The sequence below is a fragment of the Crocuta crocuta genome, unplaced genomic scaffold (genome assembly GCF_008692635.1).
Source record: "Crocuta crocuta isolate KB4526 unplaced genomic scaffold, BGI_CrCroc_1.0 scaffold131, whole genome shotgun sequence".
NCBI lineage: Eukaryota > Metazoa > Chordata > Mammalia > Carnivora > Hyaenidae > Crocuta > Crocuta crocuta.
Window position 1 is genome coordinate 8,709,553 of NW_027528977.1, and position 12,181 is coordinate 8,721,733.

General features: G+C 39.8%; 1 protein-coding gene across 8 annotated transcripts in view; it reads left to right on the forward strand.

Moving 5' to 3' along the window:
- Positions 1-497: 497 nt before the first annotated feature.
- Positions 498-12,181, forward strand: part of APC (APC regulator of Wnt signaling pathway) — a 143,696-nt gene continuing 132,012 nt past the window's right edge. For 4 of the 8 annotated variants that reach the window (XM_077757187.1, XM_077757190.1, XM_077757191.1 and 1 more), the window contains exon 1: positions 693-781. Coding sequence is in view for 3 of the 8 variants with exons in the window: in XM_077757193.1 (XP_077613319.1) it covers positions 614-781 (168 nt within the window). In the remaining 5 variants the exon portion in view is untranslated. Of the gene's footprint in view, positions 782-12,181 lie in introns of all 8 variants that reach the window. The other 4 variants (XM_077757193.1, XM_077757194.1, XM_077757195.1 and 1 more) reach the window with 2 other exon arrangements.

Here is a 12,181-nt window from a genome sequence, read left to right on the forward strand (position 1 = left end):
GGAGAGGAGGTGGTGCGCAGCTACAAAACAACAATGTAGGGAATTACTCCTTCATCTCAGTCGTTTTCACTAGATTATGAGCTCCTCTTAGGCTAGAGCCAGGTTTATTAATCTACACTCAGCACCTAGCCTAGGACCCATCACATTGTAGGCGCTACCTAGGTGTTTGCAGAATAACTTAACTGTGAGTGTGCAGACGGGTTTTACTAAACCGGCTGCAGCACAGTTCAGGAAAGGAAGTAGGTCTGGTAAACTGAGATTTGGCTTTCCGAGCAGCAAACGCGCACGGTACCGGACCGCGAAGAACCCATGGTTGGAGGGCAGCGACAAAGCGATTGCGCATTTCAGTCCCTCCTTGCGGGGCAGAGGAGCGCCGGCCATCCGCGCACGCATGCGCGCTACATTCTTCCCGCCTCCAACAAGATGGCGGAGGGCAAGTAGTGAGGGGGCGGAGTGTGGCCGCCGGAAACCCGGCCGCTGCTGGGGGGGAGCTGCGGGCGAAGGCCCGGGAGCAGCGGGCCGAGGCCGGCACGATGCTGTTCCCGGGAAGCGTTGTTGGTTACTGGTGAGGAAGGTGAAGCACAGTTGCCTTCCCTGACCCCTGGCGACCCCTATGTACGCCTCTCTGGGCTCGGGTCCGGTCGCCGTTTTGCCTGCTTCTGCACCACCCTCTACTCTCGGGTCCTGGAGCTCCGGCGGCGGCGGCGGCGGCTGTGTCCCGCAAGAGAGGAAGCGCCCAGGCGGCGTCCGTAGTTCTGGGCGCGAGGCGAACGTCTGGCAGGTGAGTGAGGCGCGAGCAGTGGCGCCTTTGCCCCGCCGTAGCTCCAGACCCTAGCGGTGCTCGGCCCGACTCTGCCGTTCCCTTGTCTCCACGTCCCACCCTCTCCCCGCCCCGCGCCTTCTTTCGGGCCTCCAGTTGGCCCCTGGCTTTGCAAGCTCTCCATTCTCACCCTGTGGGTGGGGGTCGCGACGCCCGCCGCCCTCCGCATCTTTCCCGGCCACGGGGAAGCTTCCCCGGACCGAGCGGTCTCTCCTTCGCGTTAGGTGGGTGGGTCGTCGCCCCTCCTATTTTAGTCGCCTCCCCATCTTCCTGGTTTCGACCCTCTTGGCTTCCTTTAAAAGTTGAACTGTTTGGGAAGATTACCCGGTAGCCTCGCATAGAGAGAGAGTTACAAAGAAAAGGCTTCATTCACCTTGATGAGGGAGGAGTCCAGTTCCCCGGAGAGGTGGTTTAAAGAGTTGGGAGTCCTTGGCCCATTGAACTGCAGAGGAGAGAATGGTGCCTGTGATGCAAATGATTGTTCATGGAAATTAATCTCTGACTGTATAGTAAATCTTTGGTCTCTGAACTTTTGAGGCAGAGGTTTAAGTTTTCTAGATCTAGTGAAAGAATGGGAAGTGTTCTTTTTTAATAAGAAGACTTTGCGAATGTAAGATACGTAATGGCACAAGAAAGGTTAAGTGATTTATTCTTTTACCCAGTGTTCGCTTAAATTGCCCAGCGAAGCTTTAGAATCCCGTAGTGTACAAGCCCTTTGTTTTATTTAGAAAGCACTAAAATGGAGAAAAGCTTTTTAAACTCAAAACTTCTCAAATTTCTTGGATTCTCAATTTTTGTTACTACTTAACAGTCCCTGTAGGACACGATATTTTCTGCAAAATTCAGGCTGTGCCAGTCTCAGTTGTCTCTTCTTTATTACGGTGGTAAGGCAACTCAGAATCAATGGTGTAAGAAACTGTCCTAAATAACCTGGTCTCATGCCAAAGTTTGTAAGTGCAAACTGCAGGATTTGAAGTGGTAGCGGAGGAAGTTGCCATGGCTGTTTCTCCCATATTTTCCATCTTTTTGCTGTTATCTCAGCTCTGTCCTGTTTGGGCTTCCTGCTCAGAGTGGCTTCCCTCCTAGTAAAAAAGATGGCTCTCAGCAATTATTCATGTGATAGTCTTCTTAATTTACTTCCTTCCATACTGAGAAGTAGTTGGATAATTTCTCAAGAGCTCCCAAATTGTAAAAATGAGATTATAGATGCAAATGATAGCTTCTCCGTTGAGATTACAAATAGGTGGACCTTTTTGATTAACATTAACTTGAGTAATACCATTTGTTGAAACTATGCTAGGTGCTCTCCCAAGTTATTAAAGCACAAACTATCCTTGCCCTCTTGGAATTCTATACTAACAGTCTTGAATATGCGGGTTATATAATTGGCTTGGTGGATTTGTTTACTTTTCATTCTGCCTCATGACACCTAATCGTTTTTTCCCTTTGCTGTAGACTTTGACCTTGTTGAAGTTCCTTTTAAATTAATCTATTTTTATTTATATTACTTTCCTAAATTTGGAGATAGAATTGTTTAGTTCAAAAGAAAGAGTAGATATTTTTAGGTTTGATTCCTGTGTGGGCTAATTCATTCATTTGTTGGTTTTTAGCCTTCATTTTTCTACAAGGAAGGACTGCATGTTTTTCAAGGGGGTTATGTCTCCATTCTGTGCTTCTGCCTGAAGAGATAGTAGGACTGCTAATTCCAGTCAATGGCTCTCTGCCTCTGGCAAAATAATTTGAAGGATTGTGTCAAAACACATCTCTGACCACAAACTGTCATTAAAATCTCTCACTCTTCCACTCTTACGGTACCTGTTTTCTGTGTCTCACACTGTCTTTATGAACCCCTCTTTGTCTCTCTGTTCATCCAGCCCATTAGCCGACTGGTGATTTCATTTGCCTCTCTATGTAACCAGAATCCCACTGTCATCAGTTTTTACTAAGCTCTCATTGATGCCTTAGAATGCTTTATTTTCTTTAGATTTACCTTTTCTAGTGCCCAGTCCAGAATAAGCCTTATCACTAGCTTTTTCGGTTTGACTCCTGACATCCTGGATGCGAGAGATGGCTTTGTGAGAGGATATAGGTTCATTTTCCTACCAGTTGGTGCTCTGTTCTCTGCTGGGTTTTTAGTGCTGGTTGTGTATCTTTCTATCTCATTTCCTAAAGGTTTTTATAGCAAATAACTTGATACCATCCTTTCCTGAGAAAAATCTCAACTGTGTGAGATAGATTCTTTTCTATCCTCTGTATCATTTCCTTATTTACTCCTATCTCACCGAAGGAAATATTCTTCCCCTTTCTCAAGAGCAGTCCCCTCCAGATGTCTCCACAATCATCCTCCCCATCCTTCTTTCTGTAGAACTGTCCGTTATCATTCCTTCTTCGGTCTCTCCCTCTCTAGCCTATGTACATGCTTATATCTTTCTCAAGGCTGCCAAATACAATGCTGTATGCTGTGCAACTCCGTGAAACCAGTCTGAATTTTGGTCTACGGTGCCACTGTATTTTCATTCTTTAATCCCAGGAGCCTGGTGTAGTAGGAAGAAACATTGACTTTTGAGCCAGATAGATCTGAGTTTGCAGTCTGTTAAAACCCCAATGTGGCTATGGGCAAGTTACTACCCAGACTCTATTCATTATAAAATAAAGTGTTAAACTTACAGAGTCATAATTGAAGAAGTTTAGTACATGTTAAATGTCCACCCAAATGTTTGGTACATTATGGAGTTCTTAATAAATATAAAATCTTCTTTCCTTTGCACTCTGACTTCCTTTACCATTTCAGCACTGAAATTGCTATTTTAAAAGTCCCCTATGACCTCCTAATTACCACATCTAATGGCCTTCCCCCAGTCACCCTTGGTTTCCTAAAACTAAATACTCCATAGGAATAAGATTATTTGATTTCTTGGTTCTTCTGCATTTTATGTCCTGATTCTCTTAGATCTCTGAAAGGTTTTGTTTTTTTTTTTCACATTCCTGGATTGTTCTTCCCCCTAAACATGGTGATTTCTATGTTAGTTTGGATGCAGACTGGATTTAAAAGCAAAAAAGAATGTATTGGCTTATGTAATTGGCAAGTGTATAGATAGAATTGGCTTCAAGAGTAGTTTGTTCGTGGGTTTATGTCACTGGGGCTGAAACTCCATTTTTCTGCTATTATCTCAGTTTTGTCCTACTGTTTAGGCTTTATGCTCAGACTGGCTTCCCTCCTAGTTTAAAAACAAAACAGAACAAAACGAAACAAAAAATGGCTATCACCAATGCTCATGTGATAGCCTTCTTTATTCACTTCCAAAGGGAAAGAGAAGGATTCTCTTCTCCTAGCCTTTTCCCAAAAGTCCTATTCTCTATTCTGATTGAACAAATGAGAAGATCATGCTGCCAAGTCTGTCACAATATCTTTGTCAAGAGGGGTGGGATTATTCTAATTGGCCTAACTCATGGATGAACCTTATCTAAAATGAGGGAGAGATAACCAGTGTACTCAGGGGTCACAGTGCTTTTCACTGTGTTCTCTTGGTGGTTATATCCTATTTTTAAAACCTTTTTTTTTTTATGTTTGTTTATTTTTGAGAGAGAGAGAGAATGAGCGCAGAGACAGGGGAGGGGCAGAGAGAGAGGGAAACAGAAGCCAAAGCAGGCTCCAGGTTCTGAGCTGTCAGCACAGAGTGTGATGTGGGGCTCGAACTCTTGAGCAGTGAGATCATGACCTGGGCCGAAGTTGATGCCCAACCGACTGAGCCACCCGGGTGCCCCATTCTATTTTTAATGATACAAATCATCATTTTTATGTGGATGTTCCTCAGTTCTGCATCTTGACTTCTCTCCTACATTGCTTGCTATATTTCTCTTAAATGTACTACTCTAAGCTTAACTCAAACCAAATGGAATCAAGTGGAATTCGATTTTCATCTACCTACCCTCACCTAGTGTGTTTACATGTGCGTGTGTGTATATGTATTTCTCTTCTAATTTCTCTCTTCTAAACACCTTCCTCCCAGCCACCCACTCTAACCTAGGTTCTTCTCCCACCTTTCAGCATCTGTCAAATCTTAAATCTATCTTATATTAGTTTGGCCTCAGGTTATGTAATACCCAAGCAGTAGTAAACAGTGTTTCACAGAAAAAGAAGCCCAGAGTTGGAGGATTCCTGGTTAGTCACTGTAGCTGTACAGTGATGCTATATCCAGGATCCTGGTACTTTGCATCTTTATCCTTAGTGTGCTGATCTTTGTGCTCATTGTGCCCTTGTCCTCTCCTTGTTGTACATTGCTCTTGCTGCTCCAGACATCACATTCTCACACAGCCACCAAAGACCGGACGAAGTTTGTCCTCTTTGATTAGGCAAGTAAACCTTTCACAGGAACCCTGTGTTGATGTCATCTTGGCACGTTTATGCCCTACTTGCAAGGGGGCTGGAAAAACCATTATCTGTCATTTCAGTCCAAGAGGAAGTTAGTTGAATGGCTGACGGGAAGTTCACCAACAAGATCAGTGACATGTCTTGATAGTATGTTATGGAGAAGTAAGTTTAAATAAATAAGAATTTTCTGATGGTAGAAGCAAACTTCCAGCACTGCTTACCCCAAAGGTTGATATAAGCTATACATAGAATAGTCATAAATAACTAATTAAAATTGGATTATGTAAAATTAAGATATTTGAGTGGTATGTCCCAGTTCTTCTAAGATTGGTGTTAAGTATATTTATGCATACCTGGTGGAACCACTGTGAGAAATGGATACATATAGAACGATTAGGAAATAGATTTTTATTTCCCCTTGGGGGTGGGAGGCATTTAGAAATATATGGGGACATTTTTTTGGTTGTCACAATGATTGTGAAGTCCTACTAACAACTAGTGGATAAAGGTCAGATATACTAGAAGTCCCATGATGTTTGCCTACAAAACAGGATTCACCCCTTCAGATATGCCAATAGTGGTCTTACACCTTGAAATATGCTTTGCTTTTTGAAAGAATTCATAGACATTCGTCTGTATTCTTATATTGCAAGTGACAGAAAATCACATTCAAACTGCTTAAACAATAAAGGGCATGACTTGACTCATTTTCTCTGTGATTCATTCTGCTCTGTCATTCTCTTGCTTTGCTTTCATTCTCAGGCTAGTTTATCTCGTGGTAGCACATTACTGTAGCACTTTCAGACTTAAAACCCTCATTTCTCATATAAAATAAACTGAAGAATACTTTTATTTTATTTTATTTTATTTTATTTTATTTTATTTTATTTGTCGAGTATTATCACTACTGAAACCTTCCCTAAGCAAAATTGATTATTTTCCCTGTTGTGCTATAATTTTCTAATCTATATTTGTATCTCTATTATATGTCATATTCTATAAGTATTGTTTTTTTATGTCTTATGCATTACCTTGTCTTAATTATTTTTGTATTCTTAATGTCTAGAATACTCTGGCTTAGAGGTATACAATAACGTTTTATGGAAAGAGTTAATGTATGACATAGGAAGGAAGGATGTGGGAAGAGACAGAGAATTATAAGAAGGCCCCATTAGTTGTTATTGAACCCTGAATTATGTACATTGTACACCTCCTACCACCAAAGCAGGTATATAATGCTCTTGTGATTAATAGTGAATAAAGTCATTTGAAACCCTTACTAAATTCTAGTAGTGTTTTTTCATTATTTTCTCAACAAACTAAAAGCACTAACTATCATTCATTCAGTAAATATTTTGGAGGGTCTGCTGTGTGAACATATAATGTGGAAACAGTGGTGAACAAAACCTAGCCTGTGTTCTCTCTGAGTGAGTGTGAATGTTAGGGATGTGGTCAGTAAACATTATCCATGTGAACACACAAACACATGAGGTAGTTAATAGGCTTTGACATAAATAAAACAGGTCCAGTGGATAATAGAATAACAGGGGGACGCCTGGGTGGCTCAGTTGGTTAAGTGTCCGACTTCAGCCCAGGTCATGATCTCATGGTTTTTGGGTTCCAGCCCCGCATCATGCTCTGTGCTGACAGCTCAGAGCCTGGGACCTGCTTTAGATTCTGTGTCTCCCTCTTTCTCTCTCTCTCTCTCTCTCTCTCTCTCTCTCTCAGTTGCTCAAAAATAAATAAACGTTAATTTTTTTTTAAAGAGTAATAGGATGCTACCTTAGGTAGGTTGGTGAGGTTTTGAGAAGCCCTTTGAGCTAGGAGACCTGAAGGAAGTGATGGAGTAAGCCTTGGAGCTAACTGAGGGAAAATGTGTAGGTAGAGGGAGCAGCAGGCACCTTCTGAATGGAAAGGTGTTTGGCATATTGGAAGAACAACATTCCAGCAGTGTGGCTGGAATACAGCCAGTGAAGGGGAGAGAGGTAGGACAGGCAGAGGCTAGATCAGGTAGGGCATTGAAGGTCATTGAAAGACTGGATTTTACTCTGAGTGAAATGGAAATCATTGAAGGGTTTAAGCATTAGAATATCCAGATTTGACTTGTTATTTTGGAGAATTACTCTGACTACATGTTGAAAATTGATTATCTGAGGCAAAAATGGAAGTAGGAAAACCAGTTAGGAAAATAATCTAGATTGGAAATACTCTGCTTGGAGAAGCAGCCCCTTTAATGGTAGAGGAACGAAGAAGTGTTCAGATTTGTAGTATATTTAGAAAGTAATTAGGGAACCTGGGTGGTTCATTCACTTGAGTGTCTGACTCTCGATTTCAGCCCAAGTCATGTTCCCAGGGTCATGGGATCGAGCCCCATGCCAGGCTTGTGCTGAGCATGGAGCCTGCTTGGGATTCTCTCGTGCGCCCCCTTCTGCTCCTCTCTCCTGTTTGCATGCACTGTCTCTCTCACACACATTAAAAAAAAAAAAAAAAAAAAAATTTTAGGATTTACTGATGGACTAGATGTGGAGTGTGAGAGAAAGAGAAGTAAAGGATGACTCCCAAGTTTTTCAATATGAGCACCTGGGTGAAAGGTGGCACATTTTACTGAGATGGGGGCTATGGGGCAGCAGTAGGGGTAGATTTGGAGATGGAAGTCTATTTTGTTTTGGATGTGGCTGTGTTTGAGATACCTATCAGATAATGAATTCAAGTGGAGGCGTTCAGTAGGCAGGTATATGAGCAGTTTAAGGAAGAGGTGGAAATTAATCAGTGTATAGAAGGTATTTAGGACTCTGGCACCAAATATCACCTAGGAGTATGAATGAGATTTATGAGACATTTTAATACTAAAAATGGTTTGTTACATCAAAGATTGGGAGCCACTGTGTTGGATAGTAATAGTTATAGCATTCAGAGTAGAGAGAGGATAATGAGTAATTCTCTGAGAAAGAGACAGGACTTGACCTAGACTTCAAAGAATAGATAGGGTAGAAAAGGCTTTTTCCTTCTCTCATGCCAAGTACAGTGCCTGGCATGTAGTGAGCATTCTGTAGGTGCTGGTGAATGAACAAAAAGCACATAGGCTCAGGAACAGCTGGAGCAGAGGTTTGGCAGCAAGGAAGCCTAAAGTGTTTTAAAAGAAATTCAGAGAACTAGAGAAGAAAAGTTTGTGCTGGCAGGGAGTGAAAAGTAGGGTTGGATAATTCAAAACCTTAATTGTAAAGTGACAGTTATATTTAACCCTTTGACCTAATAGTTTTCAACTCTGTTTCTATTGTTTGCACAGCTCCTTTAGTTCCTGGACTCTAATAGATGCTCAGTAAATATTGAAAAAGTGAATATGGAATTCCCAAATGCAAGATTTATATTTACTGTGTTCTTTTCTTCTCATTAAAGTATGCTAGAATGCAACTATGTTAAGTGATATAGGGTTAACCTTACGTTTGCTTCAATTTATTATTTTTAATGATAAGCATTAAACATTTATATTTTATGATTGATAAGAAATTACTTGAGACATACTTCACAACTGGTCAGAAAATACTAGAGAATTGGCAAAACTGATGTTGAAAATGGCTGCTCAAGAAAATGAGGAGCCATGACCCATCTTTTATTCAAAGACTAACAGTTATTTTATTTTTATGGAAATGACTGCTTGAAGCCTGTTCATAGATCATTTTCTCTTTTAGCTGTCAAGGAGCACACTGGTTTAGAATTAGGCCAGAAAATTGGAGATGATATATCTTTGGGGATCTAATTTTTATTGTTTTTAAGGTTATATGATTTAAAATACTAATTATAATTAGAAATTATTATAAATAATTAGCAAATTATAGAATTACACAGTTTAACTGTTAGAAAATAATTTACCTGAATAAAATCATACTGAGATAAAAATTGATTGAAATTTTAGTTACATTTTGAAGTAATTAAAAAAATAGAATACATTAGGTTTGTGATTATTTTCTTCAGTTCTTGTATACCACATTATTAAAGTTTTATATAGTCATTAAAGGAATTTGAGGAAGTAATGAAAAGTAAAGATAACATCCATAAGCTTATCATATAAAGGAAACCAGTTTTTGTCTCCCCCCAATCCTTCTCTCCCTCCTTCTCATTTCGTCTTTTTGTCTCCCCCCAATCCTTCTTTCCCTCCTTCTCATTTTGTCTTTTTGTCTGTGCCTACAACATTCCCCCCTTTTACTATGTGTGTATATATTTCCAATTTAAAAAATTAGGTTATGTGCATTTCTTAGACTATTTTGTAAATTTTATTTTTGATTGTATAATAATCCCATTGAAAGAATTATTTTTCTTAACTATTCCCTTTAGTTGATTATTTAGTCTTTTTCCATTTTATTTTCATGTGTGCAGTGAACATCTTAGCACATTATTGGTTTCTTTTCTCTTTATCTTGGCCTTTTTTCCCTAAGATGAGTTCATAAATAATGGAGTTATTGGATGATAAGCTGCAAACATGTTTAAGGTTAATAATGCATGTTGCCAGTTTGTACAATGTCTTATAGGCCCAATAAATGTTAATTGGTTGGAAATTAATCATAATGGGAGGAAAATTAGAACCTACGGAGTTGCTGAGCTTTAGTGATAGTCTTAAATCAGCCTTTTGTTCATCTCCAAGTATTTCTTTGGTTTTTTCCTACAACATATATTCCAGATTATACATAAAATATAAAATGAGAAACTTAATGTGTTATTGTAAACACCCATAAAGTTATTTTCCAGGTCAAAAAATAGAGCACTGCATCATCCCAGGGCTGCTCCTCCTGTCTTGTTCTTCATCACAGAGAGAAAGTTTTCAACATTTCACTCCCAAGTACATTGGCTGAAGCTTAGTTTTTTGTTTCGTTTTGTTTTTGTTTAAACCTTTATCATACTTATGACGTTCCCTGCTCCAAATCAGTCTACAGAAATCTGCTGCATTTCCATACACCAATAATGAAATAGTGGAAAGATAAATTAAGAAAATATCCCATTTACATTGCACCAAAAATAACAAGACCCCTAGGAATAAACCTAACCAAAGAGGTGAAAGACCTGTACTGAAAACTATAAAACACTGAGGAAAGAAATTAAAGATAACACAAAGAAATGGAAAGACATTCCGTGCTCATAGATTGGAAGAAGAAATATTGTTAAAATGTCTCTACTGCTCAAAGCAATTTACAGATTTAATGCAATCCCTATCCAAATACCAATAGCATTTTTCAAAGAATTAGAACACCTAACCCTAAAATTTGTATGGAACTGCAAAAAAATGCAAATAGCCAAAACAATCTTGAAAAAGAAAAGCAAAGCTGAAGGCATCACAATTTGGACTTCCAAATTATATTATAAAACTGTAGTAGTCAAGATAGTATGGTACTGGCACAGAAATAGCTATGTAGATCAATGGAATAAAATAGAAAAGCCAGAAATGAACCCACAATCACATGGTGAATTAAACTTCAACAAAGCATAAAAGAATATGCAAGGGGAAAAAGACAGTCTCTTCAACAAATAGTGTTGGGAAAACTGGACAGCAACATGCAAAAGAATGAAACAAGACCACTTTCTTACACCATCCACAAAAATAAAATCAAAATGGATGAAAGGCCTAAATGTGAGACCTGAAACCATAAAATCCTAGAAAAGAGCACAGGCAGTAATTTCTCTGCCATCAACTGTAGCATCTTTCTTCTAGGTAGGTCCCCCAAGACAAGGAATACAAAAACAAATATAAACTATTGGGACCACATCAAAATAAAAAGCATCTGCACAGTGAAGGAAAGAATCAACAAAACTAAAAGACAGCTGACTGAATGAGAAAATACATTTGCAAATGACCTATCTGATAAAGGCTTAGTATGCAGTATATGTAAAGAGCTTATACAACTCAACACCCAAATAATCCAATGAAAAAATGGGCAGAAGACATGAACAGATATTTCTGCAAGAAGACTTCCAGGTGACCAACAGACACATCAAAAGATGCCCATCATCACTTACCGTCAGGGAAATGCAAATGAAAACTACAATGAGATATCACCTTACACCTGTCAGAGTGGTTACATCACAAGAAACAATAGCTGTTGAAAAGGATGTGTAGAAAAAGGAGCCCTTCTGCACTGTTGGTGGGGAAGCAAACTGCTGCAGCCACTGTGGAAGACAGTATGGAGGTTCCTCAAAAAGTTAAAAATAGAACTACCCTCTGATCCAGCGATTGCACTGGTGGGTAAAAACACGAATTCAAAGGGATACATATACTACTTTGTTTACAACAGCTTATTTAAAATAGCCAAGATATGGGGCGCCTGGGTGGCTTAGTCGGTTAAGCGTCCGACTTTCGCTTAGGTCATGATCTCGCGGTTCGTGGGTTCGAGCCCCGCGTCGGGCTCTGTGCTGACTGCCAGCTCAGAGCCTGGAGCCTATTTCAGAGTCTGTATCTCCCTCTCTCTCTGGCCCTTCCCTGCTCACGCTGTCTCTATCTCTCTCTCTCTCCTAGAAACAAATAAAAATATAAAAAATAAAATTAAATTAAATAGCCAAGATATGGAAACAGCCTAGTGATGGATAAGGAAGTAGTATGTGTACAATGAAATGTTATTCAGCCTTTAAAAAGAATGAAATCTGGGGCACCTGGGTGGCTCAGTCGGTTAAGTGTCCAACTCTCAGTTTCAACTCAAATCACGATCTCATGATTTTGTGAGGCTGAGCCCCATGTCAGGCTCTGTGCTGACGGTGTGGAGCCTGCTTGTGATTTTCTCTCTCCCTCTATTTCTGCCCCTCCCCTGCTCATGCTGTCTATGTCTCTCTCAAAATAAACTTTAAAAAATTAAAAAATAATGAAATCTTGCCATTTGCAGTGACACCGATGATCTAAAGAGTATAATGCTAAGTGAAATAAGTCAGAGAAAGACAAATAATCATATGATTTCACTCATGTGGAACTTAAGAAACAAATGAAAAAAGAAGCAAAACAAACTGACGGT